At 38.1% G+C, this 20587-nt stretch overlaps 1 protein-coding gene across 2 annotated transcripts in view; it reads right to left on the bottom strand.

Moving 5' to 3' along the window:
* Positions 1–3395: 3395 nt before the first annotated feature.
* Positions 3396–20587, bottom strand: part of Ibtk (inhibitor of Bruton tyrosine kinase) — a 67694-nt gene continuing 50502 nt past the window's right edge. For both annotated transcript variants that reach the window (XM_075965093.1, XM_075965094.1), the window contains exons 26-29: positions 14163–14309; positions 5977–6048; positions 5442–5574; positions 3396–4601 (exon numbers count right to left, since the gene is read on the bottom strand). In XM_075965093.1, the coding sequence (XP_075821208.1) occupies positions 4470–4601; positions 5442–5574; positions 5977–6048; positions 14163–14309 (484 nt within the window). In that variant the 3' untranslated portion in view covers positions 3396–4469. The remainder of the gene's footprint in view (positions 4602–5441; positions 5575–5976; positions 6049–14162; positions 14310–20587) is intronic.

Genomic DNA, 20587 nt, shown 5'->3' with positions numbered 1-20587 from the left:
AACAAGTTTTGTGTTAGTATAAACTTTTATAGTTAAGTGCAATCATTGGTTACAAACTCCGTTTTCCCGAAGAGCTGTACCATTTTTTTCATTCCCACCAGAAAATAAGAAACCCAGTCCTTCCAGGTCCGCATCAACCCTCGGTGTTTTTCACTATTTCTCCTTTTAGCCATGGAGGTAGGTGTACAATGATATGGCACTGTGGTTTTAATTGCTATTTTTCTGCCTGCTAATGAACATGTTTTCATAAGCTTACCTGTCGACTCTACCCCCTCATATGGTGAAATAGCAGTTGTTTTCCCCTATTTTGCAATCAAATTGTTTTCATAGTGGAGGGTGTGTGTGTGTGTGTTTAGGCCTGGAGCTTGTTGTTCATATTTAGAATGGAGCCTTTCACTGCCAAACATTTTCTACTGGTTGAGGTAAGTCTTTGGTGGCCAGTCTCCCTTAGAAGAAACTATGGATGCATTTCCATGTGCTTGAATAAGAAAACTGGGAGAACATTACCGAGGGACAGGTGGACATGAGGGACATACGAACTCAGCAGTTTTTAAGAAAATTAATGATAAATGCATATGAAAACACCCAACTTAACAGTGAATTATAAATCATGAGTATTTTATAGATCTTTTGTATTTTAATACAAAAAATCTTTTGCATTTTAATACAAAAGAGATGGAATTATTTTCTCGTACAAAGCAGTTGCCCTCCAATATACCACAGTTCAAGTCTTTCTCCGCTGAGGAACCGGACTGGCTGCAACTGTGATCTCTGGTTCACCAACTGCCATGTTCTTTATCTGAATCAGCAGTATTTCATACTCCGGTCAAGTAGGAATTGCGCATCCAAGTTCGCCAAGTGTAGGAATGCAAGGACTATTTCCCCACCTCAAAGGTCACACTCTCCTCCTCTGGCTGCAAAAATAAACAGAAGACTGAGAATGCCCCCCCATCACACTAAGGATTGCGGTTGAGTTGCTGGCTGGTGAGATGAAGACGAAAGACTGCAGAGGATTGTGCCTTGTTCAGGTAGAGGCTCTGGGGAACCGTTTAGTGTGCAGAAGAGTTTCTAGTTCAGGACATCAGAGAAAAAACATCTTCAGACTTCAGTAGACAATCACCTCAGAACAAGGAAAAGAGGATGGGGGTGGGTTTAGCTTTGATACCCAGCATTGGCATAGCTACTCCGAACTATCCAGGGCTCTGATGCCCTCTTCTGGCCTTTGTGGGCAATATAAACATAGTGTACAGACAGAGATGCAGGCAAAATGCTCACATATACAAATCAATAAATCCTTTTAAAATGAGAGTAGAAGGATTTTGAGATCAAAAGTTTGAGTTTATTTTAAAGACTGTAAAATACAATAAAGACAGTATAAAGACAGCATAGGACAAATTAGAGCGGAGATAAGGAAACAGAGTGATAGAAGCTGAGACCAGCAAGTGTACAGAATGGAGAAACAGAGAAGCAAGGAATGTCCACAGGCTCCGCCTCAGTGATTTGGGTAGATGACTCAGGTACAAGGAAAGAATAGGAATAGTAGAAATCTCACTTCAACACAAATCAAAGGCTGGTGAGGAAACGAGAAACAGCTAGAAAAATGAACCACCGATGCCTAGGAGCTGGGTGGGTAATGCATAGAAGACCAATATAGCTTTGATATCTGTCACAGCTTGGCATTATCTTCAGAAAGGACACCTAAACTTGAGCACACCTCAGATCATATAGCTATACTTTTTTCTGAAAACATCTCTGCATTGACAAATCTGGAAGTCTCTGAACTATATAATTGCTTTATTAAGTGGTGTTTTATAATTCTTTTTCTTGGGTATAGATAAATGACAGTTTCAAAGAGACAGCCTGTTGTAGTTAGAGAATCATATTACAAAGATAGAAGACATATTTCAAATTGACCATTTTTTGTGGTGTGGGATGGGATGTCCTTCTGTATATGTGTTGCTTTTATTGGCTAATGAATAAAGCTGTTTCAGCCAGTAGCTTAGCAGAATAGAGCTAGGCAGGAAAACTAAACAATGCTGGAAAAAGGAGGCGGAGTCAATGAGAAGCCTTATAGCCACCACAGAAGACAGACGTCTCCACCAGAGCCCACCGTAACTTTGCTGCTTGCCACCACCTCATAGTGATGCACAGATTAATGGAAATAGGTTAGTTTAGGATATAAGAGCTAGCTAGAAATACGCTTAAGCTATTGGCCAAACAGCATTGGAAATAATAGTTTCTGAGTGATTCTTTCTGCTCTGAGTGGCTGGGAAACAAATGAGCATGCCTTCATCAACATTTCTGGACTTCGCTTTCTTCGTTACATAAACAAACTGCCTGTGGTATATGAGCAGAGCTTCTTTAGACCTAATATTGTAAGAAATGGACCTCAATCCATCTTTGAAAAAAAAAAAAACATGCACCATGCCAAGACAGTCACAGATAAACTGCCCACCCAGGGCTGGGCTTCAGACTGCAGTTGTCTCCAGGGAAAAAGCATGTCTAAAAGACATGTCTAGAATCTAAGAGATACAAGTCCTAGCATTCTGTCAACAAACTGACTTGATTTGACTTGTAGTGTCTTGATTTCACAAACTTTAAGCACATCTATTGCTGGTAATCATTCCCTCACCCCAATACTTCGTACACCATCATCTTTCTAGACTCAAACACAGGGCTTGTGAGTCTTAAAAGGCCTCTCCATCCCAGTGATCACTTCAATCGATGCCTCAGACTTTCTTCAGTTCTACTGGATTTTCTTGAATCTATACAACTAGAGATGGATGGGTTACTACAGGAAGAAAGTACTGTTGGGAAAAACTACCATCATCCTCCTGGGCTTTCAAGGCAATATAATAACTGCCATCTTCATGGACTCATGAAAACTACAGCTCACAGCAGGGTTTATCTTTCACTTGTCTTGCAGGACTATTTCTTCCCATATGGAATTTTATACAGTAGCTCACTATATAAAACAGACCATAAACTACAAGCAATCTGGTCATGGCTTAGAAAGAAAGGACAAGAGTCCAAGCTCTGTCAGCCCCAGCTCCAACTTCACACTTTCCGACTACAACAACTCCTGAGGATGCATCCCAGGCCGAGAGGAAGACACGAAGAAAAACACCATTTACATTTGTTCAGTGTATCAAAGCTTCCCATAAGCCAATGACGTCATAAAGCTTCTTTACTGATATCAAAAAGACATCGTAAAATTCATTTTTTCTCAAGTTACTCAAACATACAGAATAGAAAACAGGATTTTTAGCAGAGTAAAAGTATGTGCTGCCTATCAGTGTGGCGCATAAGGGAAATAACTAGAAATAGCCAGAAATTCTTCCCTTGAGCTGTCAATCCAGGGCTACACAGGACAACAAACACACATTCGCAGTGAAGTAGATCAGGATTACTTTTTATTGCATGTTTGCTTGCACATCTGCTGCTGTGTGGTTGAACTGAACTGAAACACTGAGTTAGTTTCAGCCAACTTCCCATCAACTGAAATCAAGCCGTGAACTGCCTACATATTCCCAGGGATTCTTTCCCAGAACTCAGGCACTAACATTCTCATTTTATCTATAGACTAAAGCACACATTTTAACATTGTTTTCCTTTTAATTTTAAACACTCAAGAACAAACCAAACAGCATACTATAAAGAAGATAATCAAAATTTACATGTACACATATAATCCAGGCTCACAGAACTTTTGATTACACAGTACTAAAAAGCAATTATAAACAAGCACTCTGGCAAACTATTCGGTAATCCTATGTCTGTTTTAGAGAATCTTAACACTTTAAGAAGTTGATTCTTTCACAATCAGGCATTTATATGGCCTCTGTGCTACCTTCCCACCCCAACAAAACTTCATGAATCCAAGTCTCCCAGAGAAGCTTTGATTGTTGACTAAACTGTCCAGAATAATTAGGAAGAACAGCACTTCACCAGGCCCAATTTTAAAGAGGCCTAAAAAATTAACGGCCCAATGAAAAAGCAACAATAGACACACCTACTGTGCAAACGGAACAGTCTGGCTATCAATGGATCAGAAGTAATGACTGAGGCTCCTGCCTTAATCCCATCAATGTCTTATTTAAAAAACATAAGTGGTAAACTCTTCTAAATTACTTCATACTCTCAAATGAAAAAAATATTTTAATGAATCATACCTACACTTTATACTTCACCCATATTTTCCTTTGTAAGATAATGTAGAAGAAACAATCCAAGCAACCTTAGCTTAACGTTTTTCCTGACACATCTTCACATAAAAGTTACTAAAATCACAATTTCAAAAAGTTTCTCATTAGTCATACAAACATTATAAACTACAGGAAGAAATCATATCCACTTTTGCTTTGACGAAAACAATGTGCTACCAAATATGCAAGAATGCTTGTGCATGGGTTTTCTTCATGTCAGTGTAGTGACCACGACCCCGGGGGCAGCGTCCTCTCTCGAGTAAGCTAGCACCCATGCTTGTTCCACATAGGCACGGCCAGAGGCCCCTGTGGTGTCCTTTCAACGACGACAAACTCTTCAGGGTTGCCAAACGCCTCATAGAAAACCAGCAAGTCTTGTATCGCATGCTCCTCAACCTGGGAGAAAGAAGGAAAGAAGATTGGCTTCTTTCTTTTGGAATAGAACAGATTAGTGGGGTTAGTAGTAGTCCGACTTCCTGGAGAGCTGAGGCTTCACAAAGATACCGCACGGCAGAACAGAATCAGAAACTTTCCTAGTCCCTCAGCCTTGCTAGAATAATCAGCAATTATTATTCGACCTCTTAAAAATGTTATGTGTGAGTGTCCGAGTGCATGTTTGTGCACCACCTGTGTGCATGTGCACTGGCACTGTCCTTGAGGCCAGAAGAGAACTTCTGAACTCCTCGAACTGGAGTGAAATGGTTGTGAGCTTACCGATACTAGCGTTAAGAACCAAATCGAGGTCCTGTAGGAAAGGACTACATGCTGCTGAGCCATCTGCCAGTCCCTCAATTTGAATCTTAAAGTTAAGAGAAAAAAACTGGATTTCTTTCTGGGATCCATTCAAGCTGGCAGCTCTGCCCTGTGAGGTATTTTTCTGCTCCTGCACAATGCTCTACAACTTGCTGTTGCGCTCTCCAGTGTCGTGAGGCTTATCTTTTCCCAGTCTGCCTCTCTCATCTTTCACATATGTCTGTAAAATCTTTCATCTCTCAAATAAATTCTCTTTTCCATAAATTAAGCCAAAGATAATCTATTGTCTATATAATCTTCAAGCTGAGGTAGAAACTGAGAAGAGCAGCAAACACCATCTAAACAGCCCAAAGCACTGTCAATACTAAAAACAGAAACCTGATCACAATGTGCTAGTTCAAATCAGCCTGCATAACTACAGACCTAGGACTGGAATGTGGGACAGTCCTCAGCAAAGCTGAAGCTGAGAGGGTGTGCACTCACCTGAATGAGAGCCAAGGGTTTCTCCCGACTTCTGATGAGCGCAGCTTCTTGTTGCCGCTCTTCTTCTACAATCGATGCGAATGTGACAGGAGCAATGGCGGCAGGAGCAGCCGGCGAGGAGGACAGCCAGGGGCTGGGAGAATGACAACAATGACTTTGAGTCATGTCCTCAGAGTTTTCACACAAAATTTCCTATGAAATATTATTTAGCTGTCCCCCCCCCCCCCCAGGGATTTATTACACATAATGCAACCTGGAAGCTTTTGCAGAAATTACAGAATGGTAAGGTGAAAATACAGAAAAGGAAAATTATTATTTTCCTTAATAAGAGCTACAGGTTAAATTTTAGAAAATTCTAAAAAGAAAAGGTGTTACAGAAACGATAAAATTAACTCTTATTTTAGAAAAGAGAATATTCAAACAATACATTCTAGTAACTTCAACTACCCAATTATTCATTTCTTAAATATATATTTGTGTCAACGTGAAACACTGGCCTAGCTTTTGAGGCACACAGGTAATCAATTCAGCTTACTTGGGACTCTCTAGAACTGGAAAATCAGAAACATGATTGCTTTCTAGTCCTGGAGTTCCATGAGTTGGACATCTGTAAAATAAATTCCAAAAACTGGGATTAAGGATTTCAGTAATATCTTAGCAAAACTCCTTACTAATAAATACAGCAGAGCAGTAAGCTCCTGGTGCAGAGACAAATCACCATCTGCAGTCAGGCCTAGCTTAAGGACAAGTAAGGAAACAATCTACAAAGAACTGGACCACAGGAAAAGCATCGTAAGAAGCAGTCTTTTTCTAATGATGGACATATATCATTAAGTATGGTAACCAGGCATACATGAGAAATACAAAGGCCTGTGTGAATACTTATCACCGAGTACTAAGACTCTGTGACATGCTCTAGATGACAGACGGAATGGGAAACAGTACACGATCTGGAGCAGTGAGCACAAATAAACCTCACCCTCTGTAAACTGCCTTGGTTGTGGAGCTTTATCACAATGGAAAAGTAACTGATACTTGAAGGTATTGCTTGCATTTGCCCTTTCATTGTGTTTTAGCACCCCAGCAAGCCAGTTCTCTAGCCCTGGTCTGACTTGTGAGACCTTCCCTGGGACTTAGCCAAGGAAAGTTGCATTTGATCTCCATCCAAGTTACTTCCATCAGAATACAGACTATTTCCCATTTATGTTACCCTCTTGTCTAGATTTGAAGATTTAAGAGTCTGTGATGAGCTGGATGGTGGTGGCACACACCTTTAATCCCAGCACTCAGGAGGCAGAGGCAGGAGGATCTCTGTGAGTTCAAGGCCAGCCTGGTCTACAAGAGCTATTTCCAGAACAGGCTCCAAAGCTACAGAGAAACCCTGTCTCAAAAAACAAAAACAAAAACAAAAACAAACAAACAAACAAACAAACAAAAGAGTCTGTGATGGCAGAGCAGAGATGGTGACCACTATTTTCTACAATTAATATTTGCAAATAAAGGATTAAAAAAATCCTTTGTTAGCTTTGCTGGCTAACAAAATCAATCAATCAATCAATCAATCAATCAATCAATCTAAGAAGGTTTCAAACCCAGGACCTACTAAATCAATGTAAACTAAAGCTTTAAGAGTAATAACTGCACATAACATTTCATATTTTACGACACGCTTCAGTGGTTTACGACAGGGCTGTATGGCCCTTACTTCATTCGTGATTATATTCAAAAAGGGCCATAATGCTATGCTGAAGCATCAATCTGGGAACTGTAGATATAGTGCAATGGAGAGCACTTAGCTAGAAAGTCCCCAGAAAAATTTAAAAAGGCAAACATCTGTTTCATAAGATTATAATCCCATAACTCTTCCTATTAATAATCTTTAATGGCTAATTAAATTAAACATTTCTTCAGTCAAGCAACTTGGGAGTCCATCAAAATTCATTATAAAATATAAAAAAGCTATCAAATAAAACAGCTAGAATTTTTAGAAGTTCTAAACTTTCAAATAATATAAAATTATTAAGCTTCAGATATTAAAAACAAACCAGACACTCCAATATATAATCTGTACATAATTAGCCTTCTTAAAAAGAAAAAAAAACACTAGAAGGTTACCTAAAATATTCTTTAAAGATTTTTGTTCAGGCAGCCTACAGAATGGGAAAAGATCTTTACCAATCCCACATCAGACAGAGGGTTGATCTCTAAAATATACAAAGAACTCAAGAAATTGGTCATCAAAAGAACAAATAATCCAATTAAAAAATGGGGTACAGACCTAAACAGAGCACTCTCAACAGAGGAATCTAAAATGGCTGAAAGACACTTAAGGAAATGTTCAACATCCTTAACCATCAGAGAAATGCAAGTCAAAACAAGTCTGCGATTTCATTTTACACCTGTAAGAATGGCCAAGATCAAAAACACTGATGACAACTTATGCTGGAGAGGTTGTGGGGTAAACGGAACACTTCTGCATAGCTGGTGGGAGTGCAAACTGGTACAGCCCCTTTGGATATCAGTATGGCGATTTCTCAGAAAATTAGGAAACAACCTTCCTCAAGACCAAGCAATACCCCTTTTGGGTGTATACCCAAAGGATGCTCAATCATACCACAAGGACATGTCCTCAACTATGTTCATAGCAGCATTGTCTGTCATAGCCAGAACCTGAAAACAACCTACATGCCCGTCGACCTAAGAATGGATAAGGAAAATGTGGTACATTTACATTATGGAGTACTGCACAGCAGAAAGAAATAACATCTTGAAATTTGTGGGCAAATGCATGGATCAAGAAAGCATCATATTGAGTGAGGTAACACAGACCCAGAAAAACAAATATTATATGTACTCACTCATAAATGGCTTTTAGACATAAAGCAAAGAAAAACCAGTGTACAATTCAAATTCCCAGAGAACCTAGACAACCAAGAAGACCCTAAGAGAGACATATATGGATCTAATCTACATGGAAAGTAGAAAAAGACAAGATCTCCTGAGTAAATTGGGAGCATGGGGACCGTGGGAGAGGATAGAAGGGGAGGAGATTGGAAGGGAGGAGAGCAGAGAAAAATATATAGCTCAATAAAAAAATAAAACACTAAAAAAGGTTTTTGTTTAAACTAAAAAGTACTGTCAATTTTAGATGTTAAAATAACTAAGCTATTTTTGCTTAGATAAAATCTTTTTATTTATAAGATTTTATATTTCTTTTGTTTTAAAAATTTACCTAATATTAGAACTAATATAATTACAATTGTAATTTTGTTCTATAGACAGTTTCTATAATGATGAGAAACACAGCACACATTCCCTGTACTGAGATAGAGGGCTAATTAGGTGAAAGGAAAATGAAAAACAAACGAACACAGCAAACAAAAATAAAAAATAATACAAAATCCTTCCCTTCTGCATTTTAATATCCCCAGATGATGCTGCCTTTTTTTGTTTGCCATTGCCTTGGGGACAAATAATTTTTTCAGTCACATTTTTGTACAGTTAAGACTTAATGTGTTGTGTGCAGACCTTCCTCAGCTGAGTCCCAGTCCTGACATTCTAACCCCTGGGACCACCAGCATTCCTGTCTTCCTGTTTTTCTGCCACTATTTCCTGTTTGTGCTGTCTTTTCTCCTACTTTTCAATTTCTTCTTTAAAAATCTCAGCCCACATTCCAAAGCCTGTGACAGTAAAAAGGATACATAATAACATGGCCTGTTTCTCGGCTGCTCCCCTGGTCACACATGAGAAGAGGACAGTTAAGGCAGCAGCAGCTGGAGCGTTTGCTCTTCCTAGACTTCCGGTGTGGGTGAGCTCCCTTCTCCGTGTCCTCTTCCATTCTGCTGCACCACATCGCCACTGCACTCTGCCTTGGCACCTAACTCCATTCCTATTTGTTAACCAGACTTCAAATCCAGTAAGGGCCAGGCCTGCATATTATATTTTTATATATGCCCAACAGAAGCCAGTACAATGTATGCCCCTACAAGGTATCTCATAATTTGGTGAGTATTTTGTTTGCCTGCAGTGTTTTATATGTCCTTTTTGAAAAAAACTTACTTGTGAATTTCATGTTTTCTATGACTAAATAAAACACAAAACACAACCTATGTTTCTTTTTCCATAGCCTTATCAATGAGAGTCATCTATATAAATATTAGTTCCCACATCAACCATCAGGCTATTGACATATGATCTTTCAAGTCAAACTTCCAAAATCATAGGACAGCACATACTTCTCACAGTTAAGTCCCAATGTGACAGCACACTCTAGTGACCAACTAGCAAACCACAGATCCTTAAAGATTTCTGAGTTCCATGACTAATGGCAACTTAGTCAATGAAGAATTACAATCTAATGTACTGTTAGTATTCAAAATGTAAAATACTATAAAAAATAAACTTAATTTTTATACTTTCAAATTTGTGCATCAGAGATACCCAATAAAATTCACTATATTCAAAAGAAATATTACCTGAAAAGAAGTTACAGTTTTCTTTCATTTATTTATTTATTCAATCCAAAATACCCATTAAATACCCACTCTAAACATGTGTGAGCAATGACTAGCAAAAACAGACACCCTTGCTTTAATAATACTGACACGCAAACAAATACAGCACACGTACATTAAAAATAAACTGGCTCACACCTTTAATCCTAGCCCCTGGGGAGGCAGAGGAAGGGGCAGGTAGTTCTCTGTGAATCTGAGATTGGTCTGAGCTATATATCAAATTCCAGGCCTCTATAGCAAGATCTTGTTTCCAAACAAACAAAAGAATCACTAGCAACAACCGTAATTCATGTAACAGAAGTATGGCAGAAATATGTAACAGAAATTGACTCACCAAAGCAAGGAAGACCCTCTACAATACCCAACTGAATAGACTATGAGGTGGTGTAGAAGTTTCTTCTATCATGTGTTGCTTTCATTGGTTGAATAAAGAAACTGTCTTGGCCTTTTGATAGGGCAGCACTTAGATAGGTAGAGTAGACCAAACTGGATGCTCGGAAGAAGGGCAGAGTGGCAGACGCCATGAATCTCCTGCCTGAGACTGACACTGGTTAGAATCTGTCCCCGATAAGCCACGACCTCGTGGCGTTACACAGATTGGTAGAAATGTATTAGATCAGGATATGAGAGTTGGCCAATAAGAGGCTAGAGATAATGGGCCAGGCAGTAATTTAATTACTACAGTTTCTATGTGATTATTTCAGGTGTAAGCTAGCCAGGCGGCGGGACACAGCCTGCCGCTCCTTCCACAGCAATGAGGAGTTGAAATCACAAGTTAAGGTGATATAAAGGATAGCTGTGAACAAGAAAAAGTCAACGATACTATAATACAGAGATTATTTCCTAAGACAAAGTAAAAGAAGTTGACAGAAGCCAGGCTCTGTAGATCCATATTAAGAATTTTAGCTTTTGCTGGGTGGTGGTGGCACACACCTATAGTCCCTGCACTCAGGAGGAAAGGCAGGTGAGTGTCTGTGAGTTTGAGGTCAGCCTGGTCTACAGAGCAAGTTAGTTCCAGGACAGCCAAAGCAACACAGAGAAACCCTGTCTCAAAATAAAAAGAATTTTAGTTTTTATCCTAAAAGCAGTAAGTTTTGTCTGCTTCGAAGAGAACACATTGGCTCAATGTAGCGATGGGAAGAAGAAAGAAGACACAGCATGGAGCCATACTCACAACTAGGGTTGAAGTTATGAAGTTTAGTGTGTGTATTAAACATTCAAGAGCTAAAATGAACCATATCCTGATGACAGGCCATTCCTGAGAAAAACTAACAAGAGACCAGCAAGCATAACTTACTAAGGAATAAAGATCAGGAAGAAAGGGCTGTTTACCATATATCTACAGTTTGTCTGACTTTGGGTTTCTGAGAGCATTACTAAAAAAAGCAAGAAGTTTGGCTTCAGGCATAAGGAAGGTCTGATGCGCTTCTGAAGACCTAAATAGGATGGAAAGGCCAGGAGAACACGTAAGACTGATGCTCAGATCATATATGAAGGTGGCCTGCAATACGTTAACTAATAACAGGACATATGCTCATGATAGGCATAGTGCAGAAAGTAAAGAGACACGACCTGCACTTCCAGTTCTGGTGTGAGCAGTTCCACAGCAGGGCACTATTAAGGTTAGCTGGACTGCTTTAGTTGAGGAGTGGAACAGAACCCAAATTAATTAAAATGGGAACTGACAGACGCACAGGTGTGAGGCTCACAATGGTGAGGCAATCACTAGAATAAATTTATGGGTGGATGGAAGATTAGCTATTCCTCTCTGTATATTAAAATGCTGCAGCAAATGAACACAGATGGCAAGAATACAGGGCAAAGGAGAAAACCGAATCTTTACAAGAACAGAAAGGGTTAATTAATAACTGAAGACTTCAGAAGCAGAAAGAGGCAATTTATGAACATTAAAACTTTAACTTGTCATTTATACGTGAAAAGGCTTGATTTTTTATTTCATAAATTCAATTTAAAAAAACATTACCTTTCTAAAATTATTTGAAGAGCTAGGGAAATAGGAACCTGATTCTTTCTACCTAATTTTCCTTACTATAACAAAATTACTCAAAAACAGTGCTTCTATATGTACACACCTACAGTAAGAAAATCAATAATATCAACAAAAATATATTTAAAAATTTTGCATACACAAGAAGTGTAGTAAAAGGAGCAGTGGGCTGCGTTCCTGCCGCCTGGCTCCCCAGCTAGTTTTATATCCGAAATAATTACATGGAAACTGTATTCATTTAAACACTGCCTGGCCCATTATATCTAGCCTCTTCTTCACTAACTCTCACATCTTAAATAGCCTATTTCTATTAAATCTGTGTATCACCACGTGACTGTGGCTTACCGGGATGAGTCTAACCTACGTCCGCCTAGGAGAGGAGAGCTATGGAGACTGCCTGACTCTGCTTTCTTTTTCCCAGCATTCTGTTCTGTCTACTTCACCCACCTAAGAGCTGGCCTATCAAAAGGCCAAGGCAGTTTCTTTATTTGACCAATGAAAGTAACATATACACAGAAGACCCTCCCACATCAAAGAAGTTCTCAGAAACAAGTGTTGTTCAAAGTCTCTGGTAAGACCCTAGGTGCTATCTTCATGGCAGAGTAAGTAAGCTGAGGTCAAACACTTCTAAGACTCTACTTGTTTTAACCAGAGTTTATATAATGTTTGATATATTGAAATTGAACAGAAAATTGCTGCCGCTGCTGCTGTCATATTTGTTTGAGACCTTATCTGTAGTCCAAGCCACCTTACTTAGAATCATGATGAAGCCCAGGCTTCATGGATTTCATGGCAATCCTACCTCAGTCCATTTAATAATAGGATGCCAGGCCTGCTGCAACTTCTTAAAAATGATTTATGGGAGGAAAAGAAATGGTTTGACAACCCAAACCACAAGTGTTCATCATTGTATAACACATTAATCTGACCACAAATGACACTACTTTTTTTTCTATTAACAATCTAGACTTAACAGTCTAAGGAGATGTGCATGCGATTCCTACCAGCCTGACACTTTTTCTATTTCTACAAGAATTTCATTTCTAAGTACAACTAGAAGTGTGCAGGGTGGTGTTGGCGCACACCTTATGTCCCATTACTTGGGAGGCAGAGGTAGGCAGATCTCAGTGAGTTCGAGGCCAGCCTGGTCTGCAAAGCGAGTCCCAGGACAGCCAGACCATCCCACAGTGAGACCCTGTCTCGAGAAACCAAACAAACAAAAAGAAGCCAGGTGTGATGCCTTGGGCCTGTAAGCCCTGTATTTGGGAGGCAAAGGCAGGAACATAAGGAATTCAAGGTCACCTTCAGCTACATAGTAAGTTCAAGACCAGCAAGCCTAGACTATAGAAGACTATGTCTCAAAAACAAATATATATATATACACATCATATTAAGAGAAGGAATTTTAATTAAAATACTGCTATTAAATTATGGATAGATTTTCATGTATCAGGTAGGCATTTAAAATATGAAGCATCTTCAAAACTCAATATAAAAAAAATACCGAGACTAGCTGAATTAGGTAGTACATACCTGTAATCCAGCACACAGGAAGCTAAGGCTAGAGTATCCCAAGTTTAAGACAACAAAAAAAGTTTCAGGCTAGACTGGGCTATGAGATCTTAACTCAAAAAAAGTAAGAATTAAATAAATAATAACTTGAAGTAAAACCAGAAACACCCAAAGTTTGATATTTGATACATGGAGGTGGGCTGTGGTAGATACACAAAGAGACAAGCTTCAGCCACAGTGGTGAGATCTAAAATAATTATAACAAGCAAAGGTCGGATTTTATGAAGGACGCATCCTCCATGGTCTCCACTGCTGTGATGGTTCAGAGAGTATACAAGCTCTGAGTTGTCAGTGGGTAACTGTTAGGGCAAAGGGGCATGCGGCAGATTCTGGAATCAGTGACTGTATTCACTCTTGTGTGTGTATGTGACCATGTCTTGTGTGTGGACATACATCAAAGCTCCAAACTGTAACTTCAACATGATATTTACTATAAGCAAATATTTCCAAAACCACTACCAAAAGTAAAAATGAAAACAGAGAAAGAGGAAATGAACTTGTTAACTTTAATCCTGAATGTACAAGAAGCTATAGTGCCTGCCTTATACACATTTAACATCATTTCAGAACATGAAGCCATCACAGACTATTTTAAGGTAGAAAATATATTAGTTTTAAAAGTATTACCTCACAACATTTAGGGCCTGAGAGTTTTCAATTCCTTTAAAAACAACTTTTTTGACATGATCTCCTAAACCATGGCCAGTAACAAGTTTTTTTTCTCCTGGTAAGAAATCCCAGAATGACTTGGATGAAGGTGAGGGTAGAGGAGCCCTGCAGAGAAAGCAAAGATCATGTTAAAAAACACTTTGCAGAGGGGCATTACAACCAGACAGTATATACTACAAAAAAAAAAACAGTCAAAGAATGTAAAAACTGATTTCATACTTTTCAGCAAAAACATGTAAAAACAGATCAGTTTCCCAGATTTTTTTCTCCTACAGCTATTTATTCAAACAGAGCTTCAATGTACATGGTTGAAAAGGACATGATATACTTAATCTTTTTGTTTGTTGTTTTGTTTGTCAATTCAATATAAGTTAAGATCATTTTGAAAGAGGGAACTTCAACTGACAAAATGTCTCTACCAGGTTAGCCTGTAGGAAAATCTATGAGGGTTTTCTTAACTATTAATGCAGACTGGCCCAGCATACTGTTGGACTACCCTAGGCAAGTGCTCCTAAACCAGGGGGCCAAGTCAGTAAGCAGCTTTCCTCCATGACCTCTGCTCCAGTTCCTGCCTCTAAGTTCCTGTCCTGACTTCCTTCAGTAATGGACTATGATCTGGCACACATAAGTCAAACAAATCCTTCCCTCCCCAAGTTGGTTCTGATCACTGCTTCAACACAGCAAAAGAAAAGCAAACTAAGATACAGAAAAACACTTTCATTAAATGACTATTCGAAGAGTATGCCATAAAATAAGAGGGGAGGATATACTCAAAATTTTTACAATTATTTAATTACAAGTTTCAATGTGGCATTGGAATTTTGTTGATTTTGCACCAATGAAAATTATGCCATAAGAGAAAGGAATTACTAGGTACCAAAGCTGGAGATAAACTCTAGATGTTAAAAATTAGTCATGATACTAAAATAGCTACTATAGTTATGCAATAAATTTATGTTTGGGGTATGTACTGGCTAGCTTTTTGTCACACTGACACAAGCTAGAGTCATTTGAAAGAGAGACTTTTAACTGACCTATAAGAGACTCTATAAGACTGACCTATAGGCAAGTCAGACACTTTATTGATTCATGGCTGATGTGGGAGGGCACAGCCCACTGTGGGTGGTGCCAACCATGAGCAGGTGGTCCTGGTTTGCATTTAAAAAAAAATCAGGATGAGCAAGCCAGTGAACAGCATTCCTCCCTGGCTTCAGCTTCTGCCTTGTGGTCTTGCGCAGACATCCCTCAATGACAGACTGCAATGTGGAACTGAAAGGAGAAATAAACCCTTTCTTTCCCAAAGAGCTTTCGGTCATGGTGTTTATCATAACAACAGAAACCCTAACTCTGACAAATGAATTAAATGACATAAAAATAACTCAGCAGAGAAAAAGAAATGAAAAAATAACAATGGCATTTCAAAAGTGAAACACAATGTCCAAAACTGGTTTATTTGAATGGACACGCACTAAAAGTCAATAAAGGATAGAAATCCCTGGAATTGATGACTGTGAAGAACAGACAGATGACTGACATTAATTTAAGTCAGTTTTGGTGAGGTATGAGACATTAAGTGGCTAACCTACATAATTAGAGAACCAGACCAGCAAAGAGATACAAAAGGCAAAAATGTAAATCAGACAATAGCCAAACATTTCCACAACTGGTAGGAAACATAAATTTAAAGATTAAAAAATGTTAGCAAACCCCAACGACAAATGCAAAAAAACAAAAAAAATCACCCTTAGGCAAACTAAAAATTGCTTTAAATTAAAGATAAAAGGAAAAGTTGGGGCCCAGCACACTTAACCTAGCAGGCAAGAGCTCCTGAGTTTGACACCTAAACTGGGAAAGGGGTGTGTGGATGTGTTTGGTGGTGGTGGCCATGGGAGTGCCCTGAATGCAGACACAGAAATACATCACAATATGAACATGGCTAGCTTGTGTCAAAAACAATGGGAGTCCAAAGTAGAAAGAAATCGTTAACACACCAAGAATAACAAAAATGTCAATCTAGCCTATATCTCCAAAAAAATTTTGAAGCCATGAACAGGCCTTAACTGTGTTAGATAGAGGAGCAATAGATGATACGATGCACCACAGGAATTACAAAGGTAACAAGAAACTACTGCAAACAACCCGAAGGAGAAAAGTATGATTTTTTACAGGATATGGTCAAATATAGTAAAAAAAAAAAAAAAAACATTACCAAAGATTAAAGGCTCATATGTTCAACAGAGATAAATCTGAAGAACAGGCTAAGTGGAAGAAACCATAAAATGCACCTGTTTCAATTCTACTGAAATTACAGATTATATACCAAATACACATATTCTAATTACATTATGTTATAGATTAATAAAACTAAACTACCAGCAACAAAGAAAATTACCAGTCATTGACTCTGAGAGGAGAAGGGAACAACGATTATAAAGAGGAGTCTAGTGAGAATATTCTAAGATAACAGTAATGTCCAGTAACTTACAAAAACAATAATATATAATTAAGAAGAGGGCTTTATTTCAGAAACAATAAAAACACCCACCAAAAGTCAACCAATGTATATAATTCATCATACTAAGATGACAGGATGAGGAAATCCCACGAAAAAATCCTATGATCCAGTCAAGAGAAGCTTCACAAACAAAATCCTTAGGTGTGTGTATATATGTATGTGTGTACATGTATGTATGTATATACATGTATATATATATATATATGTATATGATTTGTACATTATAAAAACTGCTGGGAAAAAAACTAAGATTGCTATGCTCACAATTCGGAGCATACTAAATTGTCAATCCTCAAATTGATCTACAGATTTAAGATAATGAGTAAAAAAAAGGTCATAAGTCTTTTCTTTATCTGTTTATATTTATTTTTGACAAAATTCATATAAACATGTAAAAGACAAAGTAAATAATTTTGGAAAAAGTTTGAGAACTTAATGGTCCCCCATTTCAATGCTGACAGACACTTCTCATGTTGGTGGAGTAGAAGAGGAAGAAACAGACCTAAGAGAACTCAGTAACGAGTCTAGATTAGATGTAGTGGTATTTCATTTGTATTTTAATAAAACCTGACAAAAGAGCAGAAAATAAAACAGCCCCACTGATTACTTGTACAAACAGGCGGTGGTGACACACACCTTTAATCCCAATAGTCACACTAGTTTGACACAGAAACCAGGTGGTAGTGGTGCACGCCTTTAACTCCAGCCCTAGAGAGGAATATAAAACGGGAAAAACAGCTCTCACGCACAGTCTCATTCTGAGATTCCTGGAGGCAGGATCGCCATTTCAGACTAAGGCAGAGGTAAGAGCCAGTGGCTGGCTGTTTTGCTTTTCTGGCCTTCAGGTTGAACCCCAACATCTGTTCTTTGGGTTCTTATTAATCATGCTACAGTTAGACCCACACTCACTTCCAGCAACATACCCTTTCACCAGCAAATGCTGTGTCCATAGTTAAAGTCACTTACTTTAAGTAAAATCTCAAGCAGTAGGAGACAAAAAAAAACTTCTTTACAAATCTGTATTGGAACCATGAACTAATAAAGTATTTGGGTTAAAAAAAAAACTTTTTCAAAAAAAATTAATCTGGATTTGGCTTTATCATAAATAATTTGTCCACAACACACACACACATACATACACAATACAAAAATCCAAAGTCCATTTAGAAAAACCACCTTCATTTCCTTTGCAGCCTTGGCCCTAATCCATACACATCTGAAGGTAGGGATGGCACAAAGGTCAGAGACATGAGGGACTGGGAACACTATTGAAGATCCTGACAACCAGCTCGCTTGTAAATATAGGAGCTGGTAACTCCTGCTAGCACAGCACAAGCTGTCAGATTCACTCACGAGTCTAGGAATTCCCACATGTAGTAAACAGCACACACCCTGCCAAGTTCTTTCCAGACAAAAACAGTTCCCTGCTTAGGGTAATAAAACTACTAAATAAGAGCAGTTACAGAATATCTCAAACTCGCGCTCTCATTAGCCATGCACAGTAACCACCTATAAAGCAGCTAAGCGGCGGTCTAAGCAAGCCCGGCCCTTTCCACTGGTTATGCCCAGATTTAAAACAGTGTCTTGTTTCCCACAATTTTACTTTCCGAACTCGGGCGTTGGTTATTATCCATTCTAAAAGCCACAGAAAATTTATGGAGAAATATTTGCAGAAATTTATATCCATAAAAAAAAATTAGTCAGGATTTTGTTCCTTAGGCCCAGCAACATTAATGAATAATAATTTTCAGGTCAGAAAGGCTAAATAACTGCAATTATTTTATATAAGCTAGCTCAAAAGAATTTACATTTAGACATCACGCCAGGCCACACAGACTATATATTTTCCACAAGATGATAGTGAAAAACATATTCCTCCAAGTAAAACATTTGAAAACGAGAAGTGCCCAGATCCCACACGCACTCAAAGTTTCACAGCAGTTTTACAATTCAACTGGCTAGAACCTCGTTCAAAGGCAAAACCCCATTCTAGCTAGCGTTCTCCATGGCCACACCTAACTGTAGGTAGCAAGGGCACAACTATATCCTGGGAACATGGAGAATGACTTCATGCATTGTGAACACTGCCCCAACCACAGTGTTAAGATTTAGCAGGCTCATTTGTGCTTTAGTTAACTGAACATTTTACATTAATCTAAAAGACAAATATAAAAATACCTACAAAAGTCAAACCTTATTAGGTGAATCTACGGAAATGCAAGTAGCTAAAAAATATACTACCATCCTACATTCATTCTATAAAGCTCACCTACAAGGCAGATTAAAATGCTAAGTTTAGATTTATTTTCTACTTTTCTAAACAAGAATAAAATTTAAACTCTGTCAATTATTTTTCAGCTAGCATGTACAAGGGATGCTGTCTCAGCAGTAGTCACCAGACATCACATATGTGTTCTCACAGCTCACGTGTCTCACTCAAAAATGAAATTATGTATTATATTGGATAATGTGATTAACTGTACTTTATGTATTTTGTACATAATTAACAATTAAAATATATATCAAAAGCAAAAAGTTTATTTTTGTCTTAAGCTCAATTTAAGCTTTACAGACATATACTAATTCAAGAAAGAAAAATCACAATATTTATTTCAATTTATACTAAACATGCCTCAATGTTCCTAAACACTAATCATTAACTAATTATTTTATATAAATGTATTCTTTAAATTTCTAACAAATACTTTCTGATCTATGCCAATAACTTAAGATAAAATGCATATAATGTCAAGGCTGTTAATAATATATTATGTATATTATTCTAAATAGATATCTACACATACATACTTGCATATACATTTTAAAAGTTGTTTCAGTTTAGTGTTTAATGAGTAGAAATAAAAGCAGTGTATAATATATCCTAAGAACTTCCCATAAACACAGCCTTTGAAAGTTCCTAGGCAGTGCTGCAGTACAGCTCAGCGGCAGAGCACTTGCCTTGCACACCTAAGGCCTAGGTTCAATCTCTAGCACCACGGAGGGAAAAAAGTCTTAAGAAGAAATATAGTCGAGTCTAAAGTTATAAAAGAATATTAAACATAAATCATTTATTTTCAATCATGAATAAATTTAGATACTACTTCTGCTTAGAAGTCAAAATAATCTGTATGTTGTCAGTTATATAAATTGTCTTGATATCTTAAGATATATAAAATTAATCACTCATTTGTTTGTACTTAAGTTTTTCAGTTGTGTTCTCATAAAGACTTTGTAATAAGTATCAGTTATATTTAATCATGACACAGTTATTTTTCAATAAAATATCCATATATTTCTGCCAAATTTAATGGCATTTTTTCCTCATATTCCTTGAACTCTCCTTAATAAGCAATATTCCATTTCCTTTGCATTAAAAAGATAGTGCCATGCGCATGGCATTCAGCTCATGCTGCCAATGATCACGGGGGAAGAGTTGACTAAATTTAAACATCAAAATCTGAGGTTTCAAATACCTCATCGCTTTCCCTAAGCATAATTATCAGAACAAGACATAAATACACAGCAGCCTGAGGTCGGCATGACTGCAGCAGTCGACAGCTACAGGGACAACTGGTCTGTGTGGAGGAAAACAGAAACTGAGTTGGTCGGACAGAAAGAGCCTCACAAACTCCTATCTTCCGGAGACACCCATCGGACGAGACCTTCTGGTGTGGCTGGGGTGCCAGATGTCACCTACCGTAGTACAAGGAAAAGTTGACTTGAAATCACAAGGAAAATGGAAAACAGGAGTAATAAGCTGTGTGCTGTGCGTAAAGTTTAAACTTAAAATGGTAAAGCATGTGAAAACCTATACCAAATGTTGAGAACTGAGCACCAGTGGTCACCGCCTTCAGCTTCGAGAATTCTA

Source organism: Microtus pennsylvanicus, chromosome 3, assembly GCF_037038515.1.
Source record: "Microtus pennsylvanicus isolate mMicPen1 chromosome 3, mMicPen1.hap1, whole genome shotgun sequence".
NCBI classification, from domain to species: domain Eukaryota; kingdom Metazoa; phylum Chordata; class Mammalia; order Rodentia; family Cricetidae; genus Microtus; species Microtus pennsylvanicus.
This window is presented reverse-complemented; position numbering and strand designations above follow the sequence as displayed.